This window comes from Neofelis nebulosa, chromosome 16 (assembly GCF_028018385.1).
Source record: "Neofelis nebulosa isolate mNeoNeb1 chromosome 16, mNeoNeb1.pri, whole genome shotgun sequence".
Taxonomy (NCBI): Eukaryota; Metazoa; Chordata; class Mammalia; order Carnivora; family Felidae; genus Neofelis; species Neofelis nebulosa.
Window position 1 is genome coordinate 37,897,701 of NC_080797.1, and position 26,737 is coordinate 37,924,437.

At 59.7% G+C, this 26,737-nt stretch overlaps 1 protein-coding gene across 8 annotated transcripts in view; it reads right to left on the reverse strand.

Annotated features, from left to right (window-relative positions):
• The window catches only part of ARHGAP23 (Rho GTPase activating protein 23), a 79,343-nt gene that overhangs the window by 26,969 nt on the left and 25,637 nt on the right, over window positions 1-26,737 (reverse strand). For 3 of the 8 annotated variants that reach the window (XM_058705473.1, XM_058705472.1, XM_058705471.1), the window contains exons 2-12: window positions 19,611-19,772; window positions 17,025-17,052; window positions 15,287-15,385; window positions 15,026-15,104; window positions 14,808-14,862; window positions 11,091-12,255; window positions 9,332-9,487; window positions 9,009-9,120; window positions 8,768-8,825; window positions 7,116-7,259; window positions 568-888 (exon numbers count right to left, since the gene is read on the reverse strand). In XM_058705473.1, the coding sequence (XP_058561456.1) occupies window positions 568-888; window positions 7,116-7,259; window positions 8,768-8,825; window positions 9,009-9,120; window positions 9,332-9,487; window positions 11,091-12,255; window positions 14,808-14,862; window positions 15,026-15,104; window positions 15,287-15,385; window positions 17,025-17,052; window positions 19,611-19,772 (2,379 nt within the window). Of the gene's footprint in view, window positions 1-567; window positions 889-7,115; window positions 7,260-8,767; window positions 8,826-9,008; window positions 9,121-9,331; window positions 9,488-11,090; window positions 12,256-13,400; window positions 13,557-14,807; window positions 14,909-15,025; window positions 15,105-15,286; window positions 15,445-17,024; window positions 17,053-19,610; window positions 19,773-23,421; window positions 23,575-26,737 lie in introns of those variants that run through there. The other 5 variants (XM_058705474.1, XM_058705475.1, XM_058705476.1 and 2 more) reach the window with 5 other exon arrangements.

The following is a 26,737-nucleotide window of genomic DNA, read 5'->3' on the forward strand; positions in this document are numbered from 1 at the left end:
CCCTGAAATCCCTGCCAAAGCCTTTGGCTCAACCAGTGCAGCTTGCTGCCAAAGGCCAATCCTCTTGGCCTCCTCCCAAGGTCAATGTGTTGGTGCCCTGCTGACAGGCCAGCCCTGTCAGAAGGGCAAGCCACGGTTCTGGCACAGGGGCACCGCATTCTGTAATTCACTCCATAAGAAACCCCGGCTTTCTGAAGCAAGACCTAAGATTGGCCGGGAGCTGACCTGTCTGTGCCACAGCCTGCCCAAGGCAGTAATAATAATGATAATAACGATAATAATTCGTGCCCTCCCTATAGTTATTAGTGTTCCTGCCGGCCAGGGAGCACTGAGGGTGCCGAGGGCTCCGGGAGCCGCTGTCTGAAGTTTCTCTTTACGCCAAAGCCCAGGCACGTAGGGCTGCAGGGGGTACCCCCTGTTGGCCCATTTTATGGAGGAGGGAACTGAGGCTCAGAGTGGTGAAGCGAGGTCCGCGGCAGGGGAGGGGCGGCCCTGGGGCCTCCCTGCACCCCCTCCCCCCACTCCGCCCCGCCCCGCCGCAGCCCTGGTGGGCGGCCGGGCCCTCACCTCGCCCTCGGCCCTGCTGTTCTCTCGGATCGCTCTGATCCAGCCCAGCATGTCATCCCGGTCCTCAGCCTGAAAGAGATATTCACAGAAGTCAGCGGTGGTCAGCCGGAACACGTGCCTCCTCTTGGTCTCGCTGTAGGAGATGTCCACCAGGCAGGAGCCGATGCAGACGGGCGCCGCCTCGTCCTCACCTGCGACGGCCGCCGCCGCCCCCGCCGCCGCCGCCGGCCCGGGCTCCCGCCGCTCCTTGCTCAGCAAGAGGGAGCGCGCCCGCAGCGCGGCGTAGACCCGCTTCCACTGGCGCAGGCCGCCGCCCGCTTTCTGCAGGGAGACACGGAGGAGGGGGGGGGGGGGGGGAGAGACACGGGAAGGGGGAGGGTGTGAGAGGCGGGGCCTGCCCTCCCCGCCCCCACAGCGCGAGGGGGCCCCCCCGGGAGCTGCAGGCGGCCACAGCAGTGGGGACCCCGCCCCCACGGCCAGGAGCCCCCTGCCCCACCCTCCTGCCCAGCCCCTTACCTGCCTGGACACCCCTACACACCGTTCTCAGTCCCCCAACCTTCCTTTAAACACCAGCATCTTTAAACACTAGCATCCGACTTCGGCTCAGGTTGTGATCTCACAGCTGGTGAGGCCCTCGTCAGATCCTCTGTCTCCCTCTCTCTGTGCTCCTCCCCTGTCCAGTTCTCTCTCGCGCTCTCAAAAATCAATCCATCAATCAATCAATACTAGCATCAATGGGGGAACCTGGGGGGCTCAGTTAGTTAAAGCCTCCCACTTCGGCTCAGGTCATGATCTCGCAGTTCGTGAGTTCAAGCCCAGCGTCAGGCTCTGTACCGACAGCTTGCTCAGAGCCTGGAGGCTGCTCCAGATTCTGTCTCCCTTTCTCTCTGCCCCTCCCCCGCTCACACTCTGTCTCTGTCTCTCTCAAAAATAAACATTAAAAAAAAAAATACTAGCATCAACAGCATCTGGCATCAGCAATGCCCCCACAGCAGCAGCGAGGCCCCCACCCAGCCTAGCCCACCTTACATAAAATCCTCGTAAAGCCGTTCCTAAGTCCACACACTGCCCCCTGCGCAGCAAACTGATCAAGAATTCCCCACCGCACCTGCTCTCCCAGCTTGTCTGCCCCTCGTTCAAGACTCTACTCTGTATCCCGGTCTCAGAGGCCACTCATAAGGTCACTCTGGCCCCTCGTGCTGCCGAAGCAGCTTCTCCGTCCGGCCTGGCCTTTCCCTTAGCCTCTCTGAGGCACGTTACCAGCCTGCAGCTCCTTCCTTCTCCAAGCCCTCTCTTGGCATCCGGGACCCCGTGGTTCCTGGTTTTCCTCCTCATTCCACTGGCTCCTTCTCAGTCTCCTCCATTGGTTTTCTCCCCCCCCACCCTAGCCCCCCCCAACATGCTCTCATCAGCGGTTCTCAACTGGAGCGAATGGTCCCCAGAGGACATTTATCTGCAGATATTTTCAGTCGTCACACCTGGAGACGTGCTATGGCATCTAGTGGGTAGAGGCCAAGGGTGCTGCTAAACACGCCCCGATGGCCAAGACAGCCCCCCACAACAAAGAATCATGGGGCCCCACATGACTCTAGAGCGGAGGCTAAGCCCCTGCCCTACAGGAGGGGGAGCTCCAGAACTTTGTCCTGGGCTCCCCTTTCCCTGAATGTCTCTCCTGTGATGTCACCCACACCTGTGGCTTTAAATCCCATCTGTCTACTGATGGGGATTCCCAAAGGTATCCCTGGTCCAGCATCCTCCCCCGGCCCCCGCCCCCAGCCACAGTCCTGCACCTCCCACTGCCTACTCAGTGTCCCCATGTGCATGTCTCATAGGCACTCCACGGGGTACTTGATTTTTGTCACCAAACTTATTCCTCCACAGCCCTCCCCAACTTCTCCAGCTCAACACATCCACCCAGTTGCCCAGAAAACTAGGACTTGCCCTTGACCCCCCACCCCCTTCCTCACCCTTGACATCCAACCCATCAGGAAGTCATACCTGTGCTGCTTCCAAAACACCACCTGTCTCCACCGTTTCCCAATATCGACCACCTTGTCTATACCACCAGCACCTCTTACCTGGACAACGACACAAACCTCCCCAGTCCCCACCCTCATCTCCTGCAATCCACTCTCCACCCCACAGCTGCCACCATGTTTTTTTTTTTAAGTAATCTCTGTGCCAACGTGGGGCTCAAACTCACGACCCTGAGATCCAGTGTCACACACTCTACCCACTGAGTCAGACAGTCGCCCCTGCAGCCACCATTTTAAAATGTAAGCGAGATGGTGTCTCTCCCCTGCTTAGTACTCCCTGGTAGCTTCCCACCGCCACTGGAATCAAACCCAAGAACTTTCATGATGTGTCTCTCCCCCCCCAAACTCAGCTTCTCCACTGACTTCTTTCTCGCTGTGTCAAGACACAGGGGCCCTTCTCTAGTGAACAAGCCAACCCTTTCCTTTCTTGGGGCCTTCGTTCTTTCTTGCTGTCCCTTCTGGCCAGAGCCCCTTCCCTCACTTCTCCATGTGGCCTCCCTCTTGCCCTTTAGATCTGAGGTCAAATGTCACAAATGTCACTTCCTCAGTGAGGACTTCACTGACCATTTTTTCTTTCTTTTAAAAAAAAAAAAACATTTATTTATTTATTTTGAGGCAGAGGGTGGGGGGGGTGGGGGGAGTGGAGAGCGTGCATGAGTCGGGGAGGGGCAGAGAGAGAATCCCAAGCAGGCTCCACACCACCGGCACAGAGCCCAACAAGGGGATCGAATTCACGAACCGTGAGATCATGGCCTGAGCTGAAATCAAGAATCAGATGCTCAACCGACTGAGCCACCCGGGAGTCCCCACTGACCATTTTTTTAATAAAGGCAGCTCCCTGCTACCTCCAGAATTAAAGGCAATTCACATCACCCTGTTCATTTTCCCTGAGTGCTTACTGTAACCTCCGCTTAATGCTGGTTGAGGATTTCTCCAGTAAATGGGAAGCTCCTGGGGGCCGGGAACTGGTCTGTCCTCTCACATCCTTAGCCAAGAGCCTACAGCCTCCACAGGCGTAGGGTAAGTGCTCATCAATATTTATTGAATAAATGAATTAATGAATTAATCATCCTCGGAGCACCCTGAGGGCAGAGGCTCTCCCCCATCAGGCCCAGGGCTCCCTTCCTTGCACCGGTGGCCTACCTACCACTCATCCAACAGGGGCCTCTGCCCTCAGAACGAGCCAGATGAGGAAACTCTGTGGCTGGCGGGTAATACGGCCACATCTGACCATGAGCCCTGGCCACCACCACAGACCTGCTGGACCCAGACAGGATTGTCAGAGCAGGAAATGACATGACCCTCCAGGGGAATTTGTTTTCATGTTCATATTTTTATTTTGAGAGAGAGAGAGAGCGGGCGTGCAAGTGGGGAGAGGCAGAGAGAAAGGGAGAGAGAATCCCAAGCAGGCTCCAAGCTCAGCACAAAGCCCGACTCGGGGCTCGATCTCACGACCATGAGATCGTGACCTGAGCCGAAATCACGAGTCAGATGCTTAACTCACTGAGCCACCCAGGCGCCCCTCCAGGGGAATTTCTTATGTCAGAGTGAGGTGGGGGGGGGGGTGACAAGGTGACCCTTTTTTTTTTAATTTTTTTTTAATGTTTATTTATTTTTGAGACAGAGAGAGACAGAGCATGAACAGGGGAGGGGCAGAGAGAGAGGGAGACACAGAATCTGAAACGGGCTCCAGCCTTTGAGCTGTCAGCACAGAGCCCGACGCGGGGCTCGAACTCACGGACTGTGAGATCATGACCTGAGCCGAAGTCGGATGCTTAACCGACTGAGCCACCCAGGAGCCCCAACAAGGTGACCCTTTGAGACCAAACCAACTAGGTGACCTTGGACAAGTCAAGCCCCCTCCCTTGGCATCAGTGTTCCCTACTGGTAAACGAAAGGTGAACTAGCCAGTTCCCAAGGTTACATCCTGGTCAAATGGTAGGTCTGTGACTGCAGGGACCTGTCACACCTACCTCCCTCTGCCCGACAGTGAATGGTCTCTGAAAGAGCCTGGGGGCTGGGTGGGGGTTACCCGGGAGAGGCTAGACTTGCCAGAGCGGACAACATCCGGCTGGACATCAGTTCCCTGGACAGACTAAGGGCCCGAAGCTGACTTAATGACCCCTCTCTTAACTCCCAGGCCACAGCACCGAGGACACAAGTGAAATCGGGTCCTGGCCAAAACCAGGAGTGGAAGCCCCTGTCCTCCAGTACCGGTCAGTGAGCAGGAAGGGTCCAGTTCCCGTCCCTGCCTGGGAGACACTGTGGTGCGGCTGCCTGGGGCCATCCAGAGCTGGGAGATGGGCCACCTCGCAGGCCGGAGTCCGCAGTTCTCCCCTGGCTCTCAGAGGAGCTCAAACTTGGGGCTGGAAGGGTTCATCTCCCCTTCCTCAGCTCACACAGCTGGGCCCTGCTGCCCTCCCAGGCAACCCCTCCTGCCATCTTGCTGGCTTTCCTCTTTGGTCTGCTCTCCCCACTTCCTCTCAAGGTGCAGCCAGTCTCTCGCCTTCTCCCTCAGTGCTCCCACACCTGTGGCTACAAGTGCACACCCTGATCGACTCCCTCCCGGGTGCCACAGCCCTAGAGCCTCTGAACCCAGGACACCCCCACCGGGGCATGACCCAGGGCCCTTGGACTCCACAAGTCCCCAAAGGAACCCTTGGCTTCCACTCACCAACCTGCCCCTCCAGTGCCCTGTGGCTCAGGGGAAGGCCCCATCGCCCCCGCAGCCATCATCTGCCTCCTCCACCCTCCCTCACCTCCCAGCCATCAGCAAGCCAAACCCATCGGTCCCTCAGTGACTCTAAATTGTCCCTTCCCCTCTGCCCCATGCCACGGCCTTAGAGCCCCCGCCCTGGCTCACCTGGACAGCTGCAATGGCATTGTCACCTCCTATCACAGATGTGACCCTTGCCTCCTGGGCTTACACACCTCCCATCCCCATCTAAACCCCTGCAAAGGCTTGCCCTGGGTGATGAGGTCCCGAAGCAGGCACCTGACTCCCCACCTCGGCTTCTACCTCTCACCTGGCTCGCGGCCACCCAGCACGCCCTCTGTTCCTTTCTCCCAGACCATCCAGGAGGGCATCTCCACTGTCAGAGCACTTCCCACCCCCTCCCTGTTCTGTGGATTCTCACACACCCTTCATGTCACAGCCTCCCCGACACCTTCCCCCAACCCCGCCTAGGCTGGGGTCACCTACTGCGTGCCATTCGGCTCAGCTCTCCAGTCCTGACAGTTGTGGGCTGGCAACTATTATGCACCGGGTGCTTCCTCTGCTTGTCCTGAGCCCCAGTGGGGCGGGATGGCCTGCCTCCCACACCACTAAATACCCAGAACCTCGACCGAGAATCGGGAGTATGGCAGGCACTCGGTCATTATCGTGGACTGGATGAGGGCACAGATGGATGCCAGCTCCACCTGGCCCATACATCTCACTTCACCTCCCTCCAGCCCGGGATGTAGAATGACACTGTCCCCATGCTACAGATCAGAAGAGTGAGGTACAGAGGTTAAGGGGCTTGCCCAAAACCATATGCTGGATAAGTGGCTGGGCAGGAGCTCCAAGTCTGTCTGACTTCAAAGCTTACATTCTCTCCAGGTACAAGACCCCAAGAAGGCGGGGTGGAAAATTCAAATAATAGCAGAGGACTAGCAGCTCCCCGTGCCAGGCACTGGGTGCACTTTTGCTGAGATCATCTCGTTTAATCCTCAGCAACAGGTGTATATGCTAGGGGTTGTTGTTAGCTCTATTTACAGACGAGGAAACTGAGTCATAGGCGGGTGAGTCACCCAAGCTTCCCCCGGGCAATTCATGATGCAGGCAAGGGCCAAGCCCAGGTCGATGCTAATCGCTCCGCTCAGCTTCGCCCGGGCCGCGTCGCCTCCGTGGATCCAGGGCCCCGGCCTCCTCGCTCTGGGATCCTGTTTGTCTCCCCCTGCCACCTGCATGCCCAGCCGTCGCTGTGGTCGCCCTTAATTGGTCCTCCTGCCTCCAGCCAGCCCCAGCCGGGGGCCCTCTCTAATTCATTCCCCAGGAAGCCAAATGAAAGAGACCCCAGGGGCTTCAGTGGCTCTTAGGATAAAGACTAAAAGCTTTGCTGGCCCCTCAAGGCCCCAAAAAGGCTAACGTCTGCCTTCTTTTGGGGTCTCAGCTCCTCCGAAAGAATCACCCTGGCCTTGCTCCCTCATTTTCCGTGAGCCCCCAGTGACCCTTTCTGGGGCGATCAGCCAACCAAGGATCACTGTGGGATGGTTCTGTCAGAATTCCAGGCACAGTTTGACCAGATCCCTCCCGCAGCAGCAGAGACGACCTCTCTGGTTAACCCCTCTTGTTCGTGAGTTCTTTATGCCCCCCAGGAAATTCTTCCTAACATCTAACCTCTACCCCTCAGGCTACAGCCTCAGCTGGTTCCCTCTGGCTCCAGAGGCTGTGGGGCGGGTATAAAAGCCGGAGAGTTCTGCCGGAGACAGCGTCCATCCATCTCCACCTCAGGCTGCCAACCACCTTACCTTCCCCTTCTTGGTGAGGACCTGCTTATAATACAACCAGCCTTCTCTCCTGATATCGCTGAAGGTTGCGTCCGAGAGGTCAGAGGTTGAGTGTCGCTTAGAAGGAACATCAGCATCTTCGGAAGTACCCCAGCTATCCAAGGACTGCAGGGACACAACAGAGGGCAACTTAGGGGGGCTCCCACGGTGCCAGCATGCCAGAAGGCCCATGGACCTCGCACAGCCACACGGGCCTGGTGGATGCCTGGGCCACGCTCTGCTGTCCTGTGTGGCCTCACAGGCCCTGCTTGCCCTCTCTGAACCACCGCGCTGAGGTCATGGGACGTATGTGCCGAGGAAGCCAGAAAGGAAGAAAGGCTATGACCTGCCGACCACATGTCTCACCACGCTAGAAAAGCCAATCTGGTACCTCCTTTAATTTTATGGACTTGAAGCAACTAAGGAAACAAAGGAAGTGATTGTGACAACACGGAGTTAAATAAACAGAGGAAGTGGAAACATCAACAAAGGCTGAGTTAGTGGAGCATGTAGTCATGTTCACAAGGAGTTAAACGGAAGTGATAGTGTCAACACGACTCCAGCAACAGAAGTGACAGGTCAAGGGAGAGTTAAGTAAGCAGAGGAAGCGATAAGGAATAAGCCAGGTGACAATATCCTCAAGGTGTTAAATGAACCAAAGATACCGAGGGTTTGAAATCAAGTGGCTTTTCTAGTCTACCCGTAATCACGAAGAGTTAAGGCCATTTCAGAACTGACCCCACGTCTCCCCAGGGTCTGAGCCTGGAAACTCCAGCCTGTCCATCACTCTCAGTCCTGTGTCCCCTCCTTTCCAATGTCCCCCCTCCCCTGAAGACACCACACAAATACTGCCCCAGGCCACCCTGTGCAGGCAGTTTTGGGTACCCACAGGGAGCAAGCAAACGAAACGAAATCCCTGCCCGCACAGAGCTTACATTCTATCTGGGAGACAAGCAAGAGAGGGGACAGATGCATAAACTGTATCACATGAGAAGTGCTAAGGAGAAAATAGGCATCACATGTCAGGGGTGAAGGCTAAAATCTCAGAAAAGGTGGAGATAAACCCGAAGAAAGTAAAAGGTGAAGGGCGCCTGGGTGGCTCAGTCGGTGAAGCATCCGACTTCGGCTCAGGTCATGATCTCACGGTTTGTCAGTTCGAGCCCCACGTCGGGCTCTGTGCTGACAGTTCAGAGCCTGGAGCCTGCTTCGGATTCTGTGACTCCCTCTCTCTCTGCCCCTCCCCCGCTTATGCTCTGTCCCTCTCTGTCTCTTAAAAATAAATAAATGTAAAAAATTAAAATTAAAAAAAAAAAGGAATTAAAAGGTGAGTCATCTGGCTGTGGAGGGGAGTGTGTGGAAAGGGCATTCTAAGTGGGGGAACGATATGGACCAAGGCCTTGGGTGGGTGGAGGGTGCGGGTGTCTTTAAGTGATGACACAGCCCGTATAGCTGACACCAGGGGATCGCCTACAGGGTTGGGGGGGTGGGGGAGGGACACAGGAGCCAGAGTAGACCACTTCCCGCCCTGGGAGCCAGAGGCCTAAAAACCCACCCCAAGACGGGGCTCCGCAGTCGAGGCATCGGTCCCTCCCCAGCTCCCCTGACACTCTCGCCCGCACACGCTCACCACTCACCCCATCGGTGAAGAAGCTTCGCAGCATCCGCAGGCTGGGTACTCGGTTTGGCAGGCGCCTGGCGAGTGAGAACTGAGTGTGAGGGAGGTAGGAAGCACAGCTAGGACTTCTCCTCAAATCCCAAGGCTCAGAAGCCTTCCAGGGAGGGAGCTCATTGCCTGGGGGGCACAGAGGACACCAGGGCCGAGAGCCCCATCCCAGCCCAGTCAGGGTGGCTGTGACGGCCACACGCTGTCCTCACCTCAGAGCCCTGCCCTCTTCCCGAAAGGTGTTGAGCCCATCGTCACAGGACTTGGAGCGCTCTGTGGTGATGGCCAGCAGGTAGGAGGAGCGGCGGCCGGCCTTGAGGCTACCTGCAAAGCCACCCACAGGGTCAGCAGGAGGGCCAGGGCTTCCCTGGAGCCCTCCTGTCTGGGCAGGGCCAGGAGGTGACCACCCACGGGGCCCCTGGAGTAGCAGAAGCCGGCAAGAAGAGGCCATACATCAGGCAGCAAGCCCAGCAGAGACCCCTGAGGACCAGGCAGCCAGGGAAAGGACGGGACAAGGGCTTCAGGGAGCACTCACTGCAGTCCTGGGAGTAATGGCGGCCAAGGGCAAAGGTGAAGGTTGGGGAGGATGGGCTGGTGCCCAGGACGGGGGCTGAGTTCATGGCGCTGGAGACCACAGCGGAGGCAGGGACATGCTTGGCTTGGAGGTCAATGCTGGGGCTGGTGGGTTCATCTGCAAGCAGAGGGGAGTGGTGGATAAAGGTGGCAGAAAGCTAAACCTGCCTGCCCCCCGCCCCCAGCCTCGCCTCCTGGCCCAGACCACGTGCCCAAGGCTCAGGTCCTCTGAGGCCCTGCTGGCAATACGCCCGTGGCCAAGGGCCCCCCATCCCCAGACTGTGAGCATGGAGGCTCCGCCCCTGCCTCCTCCTTCACACCCAGGCCTGAGGTTGAGCCACCCTCCCTGGACTGGGCTCCTGAGAGCTTTGGACTATCTCCCCCACCAGACCGGGGGTCTCTTGAGGATAAGGACTGTCTCCTCCGTCAGTTGGGGGCTCCCTGAGGGCAGGTGCTACGTTTCCCCCTCACACTGGGAAATTACTGACGCTGTGTCTGCCCACTCTGACCGAAAGCTGACCAGGGGAGGCCAGGGCTGGGTCTGGCCTGGCCTCTTCTCCCTCACTCCCATGACCACCATAGGGTGAGCTCACCCTGCTCAGTTGCAGGTACTGTCTCTCCACTTCTGGTCCCAGTCTCATGATCTTGTATCTGGTCTTTATCTCAAGCCCCTAGACCCAGCCCAGCCTATCCTGCACCCTCATAGACACAGTCAGCAAACCTTAAACCTTTTCCTGCCCCACTCTCATTCCCGATGTAGGGGTGAGGCACAATCCTCTAGGTAGACCAGAAACCTGGGAACCACCCTGTCTCTCCTCTCTCTTGCCTCTCCCTTATCCAACATCTGTTCCACAGGCAGCAAACTCTCAGTGTCCCCTCTGTTCTCAGGATAACGTCCCCAACTCCCCAGAGACTGACACAGCCCCTCTGGACCCTTTCTGGCGACCTCGAAAGGCACCCTCCTCTCTCACTTCAGGGTTCTTGGCATATTCTATTCTCTCCCTTTACGTTCTCCCCCTAACTCTTTCTCATCCTTCAAATCTTAGCCCTAATCTCCTTCCTCTAAGATTCTCTCCTTGGCTACCACGCCCCAGTCTGGACCATGTCACCCTTCTCTGTCTCCTAGAGTCCCCTGTACTCCCATCACACACACACACACACACACACACACACACACACACACACACACCATGGGGCTGTTCTTGTCCGATCATCTGTCTGGCTGCTGGACCACACGCTCCAGAAGAGCTTGAAGCCTAGCACGGTGCCTGACACAAATATTTGTTGGATAAATGGATGGGTGGAGGGTGGGTGGAAGGAACAAAAAGTAAAAGGAACAAAGGAAGGATAGAAGAAAGCAAGGGTGGAAGGAAGGATGAAAAGAAAGAATGATGGAAGACGAGAAGGAAGAATGAATGAACAAAGGGAGGAAGAAGAAAGGGAGGAGGAAAAGAAGAGAAGTGATGGATGGGTGGGCGGACGGGTGGATGAAGGATGAAAGGAAGGAGGGAGGGAGGAAAGAAAGACGGCTGGGGGAGAAATGAATGAAAGGAAGGGTGACAGGATGCAGGAGAGAACAAAAGGACGGATGGATGGACAGACAGACAGACAGAGAAATCGGCACTCAACCCAGAGTTTTGCCCATGGTTGACAGGTGGGTGGGGTAAAACAGGGCACAGACGACCCAGTCTCCCAAGACAGTCACCTCTACTGTCACTCACCAATGAAGGGGATAGAAGCCAGAGAGTCTTCAGTAGTGGCCAAAGGGGCCACCTTCCTGCCCAGGCGTTCCACTCGCCCACTGGACTCTGGCTCTGGGGACTCTTCACCAAACCCAAGGTTCATCTGTCTTGCGGAGGGCAGCTGGACCTTCCGGCCCGTGGGAGGCTTTTGCCTCAGGACCACCTCGTCGCGGCGATCCTCGGTGGCGGGCTCCAGAGACCGGGTGCTGGGTTCTGGGCGCACAACCCTGGGTGGTTCGGAGGCCTCCAGCGGGAACGATGCAGGGGACTGAGCCAAGTTGAAGGTGGGTAGCCCCCCGAAGGGTGAGTCCCGGAAGGAGAGTGCGTGCAAGAGGCCAGTCCGGCGCTGGAATGATGGGCTGTAGCTCCGGTACCCGATGTAGCCGATGTCATCCAGGCCTTGCAGACCAGGCGGGGGTGGGGCCTGGGGCGCAGGAAGGTCCCTGGGTGGGCAGGCAGGGGTGCGGGCAGACGGACGCTGGGAAGCCCAGCCACAGCGCTCGAAACGGGGTGACACCAGTGCTCCTGGACCCAGCGCCTCGGCTGAGCGGGTGGCCCGGCTCAAGTAGTCGTCTGAGCGAGCTCGGTGCCAGCCCTCCTGACCCAACTGGCTCAAGGCACCCTGGGAGGTGGAGCAGGGCCATGGGCGGTGGGCAGTCACATCCTCCAACCGGTCCTGGGAGGCACTGCGGGCCCGGGGGGGCATGGCAGGACACCGTCTCTCCCCCGCCCTGCGGGGTACCTGGTTTGACAGCCAGTGTGACAAAGCCTGCTGGCACTCCAGTCTGCTGGGGGGCACCCGGCTGCCAGGCTCAGGGAAGGCACGGGGCGTCCGGGGCTCCGAGGGGAGGCGGGGGAAGGCACCAGGGCTGGGGCGGGGCTGGCTCATCCCCAAGGAAGAGTTGTCCAGATGGGTACGGGTGGCAGAAGGGACGCGGGGCCCCGGGTCACTCCAGGCAGCAGGACTCCGGGGGTCACTGGGCAGTGCTGAGAGGGGCTCAGGCACCATAGTGGCCCAGGTAGAGACCCGGGCTGGCGGGGCGTAAGTCTTGCGAGGGTAGCAGATCGGAGGCGGCTCTGGGATACTCCGGGCCTCTCCAGAATACGGCTCGTTCCCCTTCAGGTAGGCGTCCTGGGAGTAGGCCTGGCCGGGGACACAGAGGCAGGTGAGCAGGGCTGGACAAGTCCCACAGGGCAGAGTTACATCAGCCCTGGGAGATCAGGACCCTAGAGAAGTGGACTGAGGGAAAGGACCAAGCGGCAGGGGGGCCCTGAGTGGGTGGGAGCCGGAAGGCATGCTCCAAAGAGAGTCGGGGGGGAGGGAGGGAGAGAACAAAGAAATTAGAGGCCTTTGAGAGTCACACACACACACACACACACACACACACACACACACTCTCTCACTCTCTGTCTCTCTCTCTCTCACTAGAGAAACAGCCAGGATTTCTCTAAGACTTATGACAAGGACTGCCTGTAGCCACAAACATTCCAACATCTGTTTTCTGGGGTCCTCCCCCATGCTGGCCTCAGCCGCCTCCCTGCTGCCTTACATCCAACAGTGCCCACAGCCCCCCGGGCTGGGCTGGGAAAACCCACCAGAGACCAGTCAAGGTGGCAGAAGACAGAGACGGCAGCTGACCAAGGGGTGTGTCCACGGCGGGGTGGGCTGGGGGTGGGCGGGGGCTGGGAAAGCCCCGCCGTCCTTCCGTCCCCTGGACGGGGAGCCGGGGCCTGGCTCCTAGGCCTCCGGAGTGAAGAGAAACTTGCCCACCTCTTGCTCCCCCTGGGCCAGGCTTGGGGGAGGGGCCGGACCGTCTAAGGGGCCTCAGGCCACCTTCTGCCACCCCAGGCCTGGAATCTGGCACTGGGAGCCGAGGCTGACGCTGCATTGCTGAGGAGTGACAGGGCCGGTGCCCAGGCCCAGCCAAAAAAGGAGGCAGCCCCTAGGGACAGAGGCCTTGTGGCCCTGGCCTAGCCTGGCCCTTGATGGGTGCCCAGGGGCGTCTCTCAGGGTGAAGTATCAAAGGGTGGGAGAGTGAAACACAATACACACATACACACACATGCTCCCACGCGCACGCGCATGTGCGTGCCACACCACAAGGAGATACTGGAAAATACACACCCAAAGACACACACACAGAGCGAAACACAATGAGACACATATAAACTACACCTCCAGTCCCAGGCACACACATCATGTGATGAGGACAAGTTAGACCACACCCCCCCGTACTCACACTCAGCCCCCTTCGGACCCACACACCCAGCCGGGGGACACTCACATACCTCTCCCTCCTGCCATCCTGCCGGCTCCCCAGGCTCCCCGCATCACCACGGCGGCGGAGGCGCTGGCGACAGCATCGCGGCCAGCCTCCGCCTTCCCTGGCCGGGGGATGAACCCCCACTGACCACTGTGCTGGCCCCACCTCTGTCCCCCACCCCCAGTCTGCCCTCCCAGCGGCTGCCCTCGGCCCCCCACCGGCTCTCTCTCTCTCTCTCTCTCTCTCTCTCTCTCTCTCTCTCTCAGCGGCTGGCTGGCTGGCGGGAGGAGGAGGGAGGGGAAGATGGGTGTGGAGGGGCCTCGCCGCGTCGGCGGTGGCGTCAGCAGCTGCCGAGGCCCCATTGGCCTCCAGCCTTGGCTTCCAACCACAGGAATGCCTGGGCCCCACCCTCTGGCTGGCCTAGGATGGAGGGGGCCAGCGGAGGGCCCCAGAGGCTGACATCTGGGGCCGCCAGCCCACCCGAACCTCGAACTCCGGTAACACAGCTCAAGGCTGCTGCTCTCCCCACCCCTTGCCCCCCCCCCTCCTCCTCCAGCTGGAGAGATGGAGGGCAGCCCTAGATCCGGCCCTGTCACCCCCTCCTGGCTTTCCTTGCCTCGGCCTGGGGGAAGTGTACCCGCAGGGCCTTTGAGACTTGTGGAGACCCATCCACCTCTCTGGGCCTCCAGGCTTACCTCCCCCTCCCCAGGAAGGGCAAGGGGACAATCCAGGTCAGAGGGTGGAGGTTCCCAGAGGGGCAGGGTGCCAAGCATGGCACCGTGATTACAGTGATTATGAGAGCACATCCAAGGGCAGAAGCCAGCCCGGCTCCCAGGGCCTCCTGGGTTTGGCCCTCAGCCTTCCCCCAGGGGGGCAGTGACCTTGGGGGCAAGCAAGCTGGCATCTGGCTAAGACCCATGAGATCAGGAAATTGGACACTGGGCAGAGAGGACTGCCCTGGGCTCTGGGACAGGCCTGGGGTCGGTGTGCACAGAAAGATAGCTTATGTAGGCGTGTGTAAGTCTGCGTGTGTGTGTGTGTGTGTGTGTGTGTGGACACAGCTACAGAAGACACGCTCACTCGGGGCCAGGCAGGGAGGGGGTGTGGAGAACAGTCTCTTGGGAGCTGACAAGAACGTGCCAGTCTGGCAGGGCCCGCTGGGCCACCCTCCTTCCAGATACTCTGGCAGGAATCCTGCCTGCCAAGGCCAGCGCCTCCCCCTCCCCCAGCACAGAGCAGCCCTGAATGAAGCAACAACCGGCCCCAGCCCAGGGATGGGCCTGGCATCCCTGATTGGGCAGTGCCGGACTGGTGCGGCACCCTACACTCTTCTCTGCCTCCCGAAGGCAGAAGGGAGGCCCCAAGGAGGAGAGATGTATCCCGCCCCCAGGCCCCAGGGCCCCTCCGCCTCAGACAGCAGGGCAGGACTCACCAGCTGGAGGATGTCCTCGTCCTTGGGCATGATGGAGAGCTCCAGGGTATCATCACTACAGAGACAGGGCAGGGGGTCAGGCCAGGCTGAGGCAACGGGGTCTGGGAGAACAGGGATCCTGGTCGCCAGGGCAACCCCAGGGTCAAGGGGGTGGTGTGCAGGGACTCAATGAGTGTGCTGGGAGCTATTACAGGAGAAGGGAGGCAGGGTGCACTCACCTATTCTGGATCAGAGCTATGACCTGGGAGTAGGTCTTCCCAATGACGCTCTCCCCGTTCACCTTCACCAGCCGGTCTCCTGGGGAAAGGGGGGGCAGAACCACATGTGAGCAGGCCAACGGGTGACAATGGCCCCTCCTGAGAACCCCTGCACCAGGCATGGATGACAGCACCAGGACAGGGCCTTCCCCAACACCTGGATCTGAGAATCCCATCCTAACCAGAGAGCAGGTGGAAGAGACCCAGAGAAGGACAGCTCACCGGTGCGAAGGCCCGCTCTATGGGCGGGGCCATCATCCTTCACATTCTTGACAAAAATGGTATCCATGGGCTCCAGGCGGTGGTGCCGGGGGGAGGGTCCTGGTGAGCATCAGCCAGGTTAGCTGGGGGTGGCTGCTGAAGGTCACACCCATGCACAGCTACGCACACAGGGGACACACACTCAGAGAACGGTCACACTCACACGGACACAAACACGGACCCACCCATTCACAGAGACGTGGATGTATAGGATAAGACAAGAGGATCCACCCCTGGGAGAACAAAGACCAGTGTGGGGAAAACACGTTCGCGGACACACAGAATCACTCCTTAAATGGTGCTTTCATCCCAGCACTGTGCCAGAAAGTAGACTGAAAAGGATGGACAGACATGGGCCTTGACCTCGTGGAAGTCCCTGTCTAGTGGGGCAGGCACCCACACATGCCGAATGCCCACACCCACAGACCTGGGGAAAGCTGCGGAAAGGCCCTGAGGCTCACAGACACTCATACCCACGCTTCCCACCCCACCCCCTTCCCTAGGGGCAGAGGATTCTTAGCAGAGGCCTGAAGATCCTGAGATGAGTACTCAGCCCCTCATGACATCACATTACACCCCAGCTGCTAACTGTCTCCATCAGAGAAAGGGGCCTGTTCTAGGTCAGCTGGCTCTTCCCCTTGCCCCCAGGGGCCTCTGCGATGAGGCTCAGGAGCGTCACCACAACTGCCCAGCAGAAGCCCCAACGGCAGAGAAAGAAGTCTGCCCGTTAAAGGAGTTTTGCCTTGGGGCACCTGGGTGGCTCAGTCAGTTGAGCAACCGACTTCGGCTCAGGTCACGACCTCACGGTTTGTGAGTTCGAGCCCCGCGTCGGGCTCTGTGCTGACAGCTCGGAGCCTGGAGCCTGCTTATGATTCTGTGTCTCCCTCTCTCTCTGCCCCTCCCCTACTCTTGCTCTGTCTCTCTCTGTCTCAGAAATAAACATTAAAAAAAAATTTTTTTTTTAAAAAAGGAGTTTTGCCTTGAATACCCCGGGTGGCAGAAAGGGGCCCTTTGGGATAGCGAGGGTGACAGCCAGGGGAGGCAGGCCCACATCTGGTAAGATAAAGACCTCAGGGCTCCCCTCACACCCAACAGAACCCCAGCATCTCCATCTCCGAGGACAGCCATTGGTCAGCTGCACCCTACCACCAGGCCCCAGGCTCTGCCGCCCTGTGTCTGTGCCTCAGCCTAGGCTGGGAGTAACTCCAGGGCAGAGGTCAGGTCTTAGAAAGCCATCTGCTCCCCAGAGCACCACCCCCAGTGTGGAACAGACAGGCTCAGAGGGAGACAAATGTGAGAAAAGAAAGGAAGCATCGAAGGGACCACAGGGCCTTGGCGGGCCCAAGATCTGTCCTCATGTCACTGGTGATGACGAGTAGGAATGAAATTCAGGGAGTTCTCCCCTAGGGCCCAGAATAAATGTGCTGCCTCTTGGATTCTTAAAGAAAAGAAAAGAAAAGAAAAGAAAAGAAAAGAAAAGAAAAGAAAAGAAAAGAAAAAAGAAAAGAAAAGAAAAAGGATTGAGGAGAGAAAGGGCAGACACAGAGAAGAGCAAAGACTGGACAGCAGTCAGGGCTGGGGGCAGTGGGAGGGCAGGCAGCAAAACCCAGGCTGACTTGGGTAGCGGGAGAGAAACAGAAGCTGGAAAACGGGCCCCAGCTCAGCCCCAGCCCTGGGCCCCACCCCCACCACTCCTTACCTCCTCCTCGGCCTCCATTCTCTTCCTCCTGCAGGGGACAGAGAGGTGGGTGTGGGGCCTGGGTCCAGCCCTCAGTGGCTCCACCTGGGCGGGCCCTTCGATGTCCCCCACCCAAGGCCTCCCCTCTTATCTTCCTTCAACTAGCCTGGCGCCCAGACGAGGCAGGAGGGGTGTCAGTGGGGACGGTCATCAAGTCCCATGCAATGGTCCCCAATAACACTAACCCCCTCTCATGACTGCTGATCCCACGACCTTGTATTTCAGCCATTTGCCCCCAATCCAGTGGGGGACCCATGACCCCTCCCTTTGGGGAGCTCCAAGCCCGATGAAGGAGGCACTAAACGTAACGCACAGAGAGAGGACACACAGGCAGACACAGATAAGCAGGCATGACGAGTGCAAACAGTGGCTATCAGCTCTCAGAGAATGGGAAGGGAAGGCCTGATTAGCACCCCTCTGGGGGAGGGGATTTTAAGGCAAGTTTGAGGAGGGAGGGGAGAGGGCGGTCTGGGTGAGGGGAGGGGAGTACGCAGGCACTGGGCAGCAGAAATAAACAAGCATTTGTAGGACAGCATCAGCTGAGCCGACGCGAGAAAGAAAGCAACACCAGCAAGTGACAGTCAGACTAAAGCATTCAGGTTTGAAAGGACAGAAAGAGGGAGCCAGTGAAGGTTCTTGGGTGGGAGAGAGTGGATGTGAAATACCAGTGAGGGAACAGGGTTCTAGCATCCGGCAGGGCTAAGAAATGGAGTCCAGGAGACCCACTAGGGAGACCTTTGGGGTCATCCTGGTAGTGAGAGGGAGGGTACTGGATTTGGGGAGGGAACTGAAATGAGGGAAAGGAGGCCAGCGAGACAGGGTCCCACATCAGAGCTGGATCCGACATTTAGCGTCATCGTATCTACCCCTGTCCACAGACCATCCATTCTACCGCAGATGACAGACAGGGCGTGACTTATCCAGGGCCACTCCGAGCCAGGGCTGGAACCCAGGACTCTCTGGCACCCCAGCCAGGACATGAAGGCTGTGGGGCACTGCTGGAGAGCAGTCCCTCTGCCCCTGCCCTCCCTGTGTGGGGTGCGCGCCTGCTGATGTGAGCTGACAGCACAGTGAGCGGGTGGCAAAGGCAGATAGATGCATTTAGACGGCTGAGCTCCCTGCAGGCTCCCAGCCCTGGGCAGGTTCTGGAAAGGGGATGGAATCCACCCCTGGCTTGCCCCGCCCAGGGTCTTCCAGCGCCCCACGTGAGCGAGGTCTCTCTGAAACAGGTCCACCACCCAGCCTAGGCCACTCAGGCTGCATCCGCCCCGGTCACCCTTCAGCAGGGCCCCCTGAGAAAAGGGGGCAGGGGCCAGGCAGGAGGGACATTCTGGGGGAAGAGGAAAGGAAGGACTGGAGGTTCCAGGGAACTAGAAGGTTGGTGTCCTTGGGCATCAAGGGGCAGGGGGCTGTGCCCCTCTCACATACCGTCAGCCCCCACTTACACTCTTAAGCACGGCTGCAGCCAATGGGAATAGTTTACGCAGGTGCTCCCGGATTGAGACACGGATGAGAGAGCACAGGGACACATACTGAAGACGTGTATTTAGAGACACCTGTCTACTCATGCCTACATACACAAACATGCATGCATATGACCCACATACTGGGCACCCAAGTGCACACAAAGAGAGCCATGCAAGTACACAGACACAGGCAGTGAAACCCAAGGCCCCGGTTCTCTGGCAGGTGGGACAAAGCTCCCCAGGGGAGAGCCCCACACAGCTGGTCTCAGCCCTGGGGGGCGGGGGGAGTAACAGGTTCATTGACTCCAAAATAATTCCGTCTCCGGCCTTGCTGGGAAAGAGGTGGGGGAAGGGGGGGGGCCCTCCTGGGGCCTGCCGAGGACCCTCGCTCTTCCCGCATGCCTGGCCCGCCCCCAGCCCACACTGTAGGTTAGGCACAGAGAACCTGACATTTATACTATGGCCAGAAGGGCTCGTGGGGGTCAAGTACATAGACGCCCTCACATTACAGCAGGAGAAGTGACCAGTGAGTGAGACCAAAGTTACGAAAGGAGCTCCACTAGGACTAGAACCCAGGGCGCCCCCCTCCTAGCCCGGCGCTCTCCAGCACCCAGAGCCCAGAGCCGAGGCGAGTGCAGGGCCCGGGACACTCCGGGAGGAGTCCCAGAGGTGTTTTAGGATGGACTCCCCAAGAGCTCAGGCTAGGGAGGGAGCAACAAAGCCAGCTCAGAAGTGGCCACAGGACAGAGTCCCAGGAACTTCACCTCTTCGAGAAGGCGGCTCAGTTTTCAGGGGCCAAGAGTGTGGGGGTGCGTGTGAGCGTCCTGGCTTCCCCCACCCCCAAGTTCATTGCCCTGAACCGTTCACCCTTCTCCTGGGAAGACCAAACCCAGGGCAGTTAGGGATCTCTTCCACAATCGTACAGTGCCAGTGACCCAGCCAGGGCTGCCCCGGCCTCTCAGGGACCCTCCTCCCAAGGCCACGGAAGAAGAGCTGTGGAGGGGACAGTGCAGACGAACCTCCCTTCCCCCCACCGAAGCTTCCTCAGGACGGGCAAGGGCAGCGGGCAAGGTGGGTGTACCTTCAGGCTGCAGTGCACGGCTGACTCAGGGGGGTACACAATGAAGTGGCGCAGGGTGAAGCCAAAGCCGTCCTGGAGACTTTTGCACAGCAGCAGTGTCCGTGGCCCCTGCCAGGGGAGGGGGCGCCCAGGGGAGCACCCATCTCTCGGGCCCAGCGGCAGCTGTGGAAGCACAGGGAACCAGGGTTGAGTGGCCGTGTGACCCACACTCCCAGGTGTGCACACTGCCTCCCGCAGCCAGGGGGAGGGCCTGGAGCAGGGGAGGGGGAGGGAGGCAAGGGCCCTGGGGTTCCACGCACGCTCCCCTGCTCCCCGACCTCCTCCTCACCCCCTTCCTTCCTCTCCCTCGCTCGTCAGTCCAAAGCTGCTTCTTTCTCTCCCCTCAATCCCCTCATGGCACCTTTGCTCCCAGGGAAGTAACTCCCTGCCGCCAGCCAGGTTCTCAATCAGGTCGGCTCAGCAAATGTTCGCCAAGCACCTCTTACGCTCCAGGATCTGGACACGGGGCCTTCTGGCCTGGGAAGTGCCTGCTGCCAAGCTGAGCTCATTCCCGCCTGCTGCACAATCTCACACACAGACAGACACATCCGCACACCCAGAGAAGCACACTCATGTGCAAAGGTACACACGGAGGCACAGATGAATCTACACACACAGGCTATGTAGACAAACACGTGCGCACACAATCGCACATGATCAGAGTCTCCCACACATGCCTACACATACAGGCACACGCACACAACATATGCTACAGACAGACACCCACACGCACGCACACACAGACTGGCTCGCACAAGCATCCTTCAGGAGCAGCGGCAACAACAGGTGAGGGACTAGAGCCACGAGGGAGCGGGCTGGACATCAGACAACTGAAGGGACTTCCTGGAGCTCCGGAGCCCAGCCAGAGGCCTGGCCGGTCACCGGATCTGAGAGGGGAACCGGGTGGGGGTGGCGGGAGATACTCGGCTGCCCTCTGGCCGACCCGCTGGAATACTTGGGATTCCCCAAGATGACAGGCAGGGGATGTCTGAAGACCAGGGTCTGAGGGCACACAGGTCTGTTTCTGGGGCTGGAGAGAGAGTAGCGCGGACACTGCCTGAGAGAGGGCTCACCTCAGGTTCCCTGCTCAGACGCAGAGAGGGAAAGCGGGTGACAGAAGGGCGTCAGAGAGATGCCTGTGTGCACAGGGAGGCGGCCGGCAGATTGGCCAAGACGGAAGACAAGGGCGGGCTGCCTGGTGAAAAGCCAGGATGCCTCCCTCGGGGCTTTAACCCCCAACCTCAGGCATCCTAACCTGTCTGGGGGGCCCTAATCCAAACCTCAGAGGGCTCACCCTCACCCTCAACAGTCTCCTCAACCCCCTCGCTCCTTGGCACGAGCCCGGAGTCTGCAGGGGAAGAAAGGCAGGCTGGATGTGGACGGAGGAAGCCCCAGTTCTGGGGTGAGGGCCTCCCCCCTTCTCTATTAAGTTCCCCTTTCTCCCTCGTCCAGCTGCTGGAGAAAGCTCAAATTGGCACTTGGATGTATTGACGCTAAGAAGCTCCTTCGTATATCCACCCCCCCACCCCCCACCCCCCACCCCGCCGCCAGCCTGTTCACATTTCTGGTAGAAGAGAGCCCTGGGTCCAGCCCTTCGCTGGATTTCTGTATTGGGGTGGGAGGTGGGGTTGTAGTCAGGCAGACTTGAGACTCAAATTTCAGAAGACTAAAGAACAATATGACAGGGGCAGTAGGCTTGCTTCGTGCAGTCCCAGAGAACACAGCCAAGGTGGAAGGTACAGGGAACAAGTGAAGCTCCAGGCCAGGGAGACCATTCTCATCATCTCTGTCTGGAAAACTACCAGCTGAGGACGTGAGCGCTCATTCTCCTGAAGGGTTCAAGCCAAAGCTGGATGATCCCCAGTCTGGGAGGCCGCGGCTGAGATTCCAGCACGGGCCAGGAGGTCCAGCGATGGCCCCTCGGCTCCTTCCACTTGTAGCCCCAGCCCAGCCTGTCCACTGAGCTCCACACCCCCATGGGGGTCCGAAGAGTCCAGAGGAGAAAATTCTCTGGGAATTCTGCTGAGGTCCGAAATCCCCTGGACTTCCTATCTCTGCTGACCTGGCAAGGAACTGATCAGGGAGAGCAGAGGGCCTGGCGGATCCCCCCTGCCTGCTCTTACCAGAAGCCCCTATGCCTCCCCAGCGTGGACTGCCTCCCCCTGCACGCACTCCACCGGGGCTCAGAGCTGAGGCTGTTTGCAGGGCCCATTGTTTTGCCGGTGTCCTGGATTAAGGTTTAAGCCACCAGCTGCCCCAGTGACGAGAAGTGGCTGGGACAGGTCCCCGCAAGCCCCCCACCCCTCCTCCAGCACACATCCTGCCTGGAGCTGCCAGCTGCCTGGGGTGCCACTCTCTAGGGGCCTGGATGTAACCCAGGGAAGCGGGCAGGCCTTCTTCTCTCAGGCCCCCTCCTGGCCCAAACACCATTGGCACCCCCTCCCTTATCTCTGCCTCTCCCTTTCCTCTTATGCTTCCTTCCAGTCCCCCTTCCCTCATCTCTTCCAACCAGTTCCTGAGAACGTCAGTGTGGTAATCCCCCTGCCACAGCTCCCACACCCCGGCCTGAAGAGGAGACACCACGGCCCCCATGGACAGCCAGACCTGATGGCTCCCCTGTGGGAAGTTCTTCCTTGGATTTAACCTCAATGCTTCATACTATTATTCACACATTTCCTCTCCTCCCCTCTGACCTGGGACACCCCTGGGTCTGGCTCTCATCTTTACAGGGAGGGAGATGATGGACACAGAAACAGAGAATGAGCCAGCAATGGGAACAGAAAGGTGACTAGATTGGGGAGGGGTTCAGCTCACACACATCCACAACTCTGCCTCTCTGGGGTAGGCACAGAGACAAGGGGATGGAGAGGGAGACGCTCGGGGGACACAGGGACATCACTGATTACGGCTCTCCTGGCCCAGATCCATCTCCAAATGCTCTCGCCCTCATGCCAGGAACGAAAGAGACATCCAGAAATACCAACTGATGGTGGGAAGAGGGCAGATGGCCCCAGGGCCACAAATTAGACAGAACTGGACACGTGGTGGGTTGGCAACACCAGGAACCAGAACCCAGGAGTCCTGCTCCTCCCCCCTAGGAGCATAAAGAGGTCACTGCAGAGAGCACAGCGTTCATGCTGGGCACGGCGCCCACTGTGACTCACGCCCTACCAGCCTGGTCGATCCCGGACATCAGACACACTGTCCCCACCCCCTATATCTCCAGCCCTGTCAGTCCTCACCCTGAGATCACTCATTACCTGCCACCTCTGCCTCCTTTGCCCACCAGGAAACCCGTGCATGCCCCTGTGCCCACAGCCCCTACCAGGGAGAGGGCGGAGTGGTGCCCACCAGTCCACTTAGTATGATCCTTGCCTGCCTCCGACTCGGGGTCCTTGCCAGCCAAACTCCTCAGGATTCCATGCCCTGGCATCTCCTCAAACAACCCCGGTCCCTTCCATCCTTCCACTGCCTATAAACCAAGAGGCTTGAGCCACTGGAGGCCACCACCCAGACTGGCCAGTCCTCATCCAGCACCCCGGGAAAAGCTCCCAGCCACAACCTGCCACCGTCACCCGCGTGTGTCTCCAGCTCCTCGCTCACTCCCCACTCCTGGGGCATCGGTCCCACAACGCAGGGCGCACTCAGCTCAAAGATCCCAGGGAGTTGGTGGCCCGATCCCACCCGCCCCGTCGAGGCCGGACCCCTGCCCCTAACCCCGGCCCGGCAGCCTCCCCCCCCCCCCCCCCCCCCCCCCGCCAGCGGCGCTCACCCTGGCGCGGCGCGGCCCCGGCGCGCGGCGGTCCCTGTGGACGAGGCAGGGCAGCCAGAGGCAGCGCGGCTCCGGGGCGCTGCAGTCCACGCCGACGGCGCGCTCCCAGCGCCAGCCCCCGGCCCCCGCGCGTTCCACGCGCCACACGGAGCTGCCCACGAGCGCCGCGGCCGCAGGGGGCCCCCGGGCCCGGGCCCGGCCGCCGCCGCCACCCCCGCCCCAGTGAGCCGCGGGCCCGGCTTCCGGAGAGGGGCGCGGGGCGCGGGGGCCCCCGGCCGCTCCACGGCGCCCGGCCGGCGGCGTCCTCGGCCCCCCGGGCGGCAGGCGGGCCCCGGAGGCCCCCGCCCGCCCCCCGGAGCCGCGGGCCCGGGACCCAGGGGCCCCGAGGGGACGGACGGCCCGCGCGGATGGCGGCAGGACGGCTGGGGCAGCTCCGCGCCTCCCGCGCCTCCGGAGCCTCTTGGCTGAAGGCGCCTGAGCCCGGACACGCCGCCGAGTGGCAGGGCAGACACCTCCCCCTCCGGGGCGGCCCCTGTGCGCGGCCGCCCAGATACCACCCCCCACCCCCACCCCCCACACACACGCGGGAGGCACCATACAGCGCCCCCGCGCAGCCACACACTGCACACCCTCTACGGGCACACACAGACACACACACCCTCACCCTCCCGCTCACACGGAAACTCACACTGCCCCGGCCCACACACGTTGTACTCGACAGTACACACGCGCATCCAGCTTGGCTGTGCCCGAGAAACACACATTCACTCGTGCGCACATGTTCCTCGCAGGGACGCACACAGTCCTACCCACCCTGTATGGACCCACACCGCCCACACACCTATACACCGGCTACCCTCCCATCCACACCCACACACACTCACCCTCCCTCTGTCCACAGACCCCAGGTAAACACACTATTCCCCTCACGTACACATCGTGTGTTGACACCTTTCCATATGCATACACACTTTGGACACCCTCCCGTGCATACTTGGTCCACGCACCCCACACGGACACCTTTGCAAGCATACCCACTGTGTCCTTAAAAGCACACCAGACGCCCCAGGCACTCACCTGTATGCTCCACACACACCCCACCCCACAGAGACACCCACGAAGGCAAGCCAGATGACACGCACACGTTGTCCAGGATACATACTCCATGCGCTGGTGCTCTGCCCCCTCAGTTCACACACACACACACTGCCCAGCACTGAGAGCAGACAGACTCTCATACCAGAGTTACAATATAACCTCAGGCTGCAGGTGAAGTCTCCATCACCACCTGTAGGGGATTGTGACCAATCCTCTTCCCCGGGGGCCACCCTGCCCATTAGTCTCACCCAGAGGGGCCACCACCAAGCTGACAATGGGCTCCAAGCTGGCCCCCACCCCACCCCCAGCATGTGAGTCAGACAGGAAGCCCATGTTGATGGCAGACCCTGCCTGCCTCCCCTTCCTGGCTCCCTTCCCAGGCCCCTTCCCGGGTGGGGCCAGTAGAGGCCTTGGCCAGTGGGCGTGCGATCACCACCACCTTTTCTATCTCATTTGTTCACGGTGGCTTCTAGCCACAGCCACTCGCTGTGGCCCAGGGCCACTTGCCATGACCCAATTTTCAGGGAAGGAAATGGAGGCCCAAGAGCACTAGCTTGCTATGGCAGCATGGGACTCCAAGCCCAGAGCCCCTCACTCCAACTGTGGATCTTCTACCCAAATTCTAGCCTGCAGCCAGAGAAGGGAGGCTGGGGTTGGGGAGCAGCTCCAGCCCCCCCGCCCCCAAATCTAGGAGTTTGGGGAGGAAGAGCCATACGGCTGGGCCCTTGTAGGGCAGTCATCAGAAGGGAGAACCCTACAGAAGGGGTAGCTCCCCCTGCTCACCCGCATCCCATCACCTGTGTCCTCGGCAAGGACAGCCCTTGCTGAGGTTGGATCAAGGTTGGATCGAGTTTGGATCAAGTGGTGGACAGAGTGGGAAGCAGCAGGCGGGAAGACGGAGAGGTAGGGGAGGAGAAGGGCCAGGGCAGAGGGAGGGGGACTAGAGGACTACAGGGCGCAGGAGCGAGGGAGGGAGAAGGAAGGGAGGAGGAAGGGTGAGGGTGAGGCAGGGCCAGGGTGAGTGGGGGCCAGGGAGCGGTTTTGTTCTCCTGTTTCCTGTTTGCCGCTTGCTGGGCCCCCTGTGCAGGAGCTGGACCCCCACCCCCACCCTGGCGGAAGCCTGACGGGAAGAGCAAGGCTGCCTCCAGCGCTGAGTCAGGAGGGCTTAGGGGCAGAATGGGAAAGAACTGTAGTCAGGAGGAGTGGAGACCTGGCACCTCCATTGGCACCCGCCCCCACCCCTCTGTCACTAGAAAACCAAGGATTCTGGGTCAGGCCCACTCCTGCCCTTGCCTGCCCTGGGTCTCCCTGTCACGCCGCCAGCCTCCACCAAGGCCAGGCCCTCGGAGACCAGCCGGGAGCACCGCCAGGCCGTCCTCAGCTACGTCAGAGTCTGTGGCCCCGAGCAGAGGGCAACCACCATAGGGATGTCCTCGCTCAGAATCAGGCCCACTCTCCCGGTAAGTAGCCAGTAAGTCCTTCCAGCTGTCTAACTTCTTTTCCTCTTGCTTCAAGCCCAGTCTCTGGTTCTGAGGAAATGGAGTGACTCTCCCCCGTCGTGCTCCATGGAGCCTTTCATGGCCAACAGGTGCTGCTGTGGGTCTGGATCAAGAATTCACTTCCCTGGAAACTGCTGAGGTTTCTGAGGGCTACAGGGAGGGGCGAGGCGGAGAAGCGGCAGGGGGTTTCTGTGTTCAGGGCTTCAGGGACCTGGGAAATGTTAAACCACATGTGATGTCCATTTCCTGCCCTCTAACCTGGCCGGGCAGCAAGGAGGTTCCAGTCTCTTCCAACACAAACCTGCACCTTCCCCACCCCACCTCCTCTGCTCAGCTCTGGCTCACAGGGATGTCAGCAGGGGTGGGTACACACAGTAGGGCCTTGAAGGGTGTACACAGTTTGAATAAATGATCCTACAGGCCTGGGGAGTCTCTCAGCCCCCTCCCCCATTTCCTCTGGGAAAGGAATGTGGGGTGGATCCCAGAGGGTGGTGGGGGATGGGGCCAAGGGCTGGGAAATACCAGGCGTAGCTGAGATTCTATTCCAAGCCTTCCTGCCTAGTGTGAGTCCTCCTCCCCTACACCCTTGCCAGCTTCCTCCCCCCAAATCAGGAATTACCCCGCTGAGCAGTCCCTCCCGTCATCCTCTGGTTTGACCAGCTTGCAAAATCCATTCAACTTGATCTCCCTGAGGGTCCCTGGGGCAGGGCTTGGGGGCT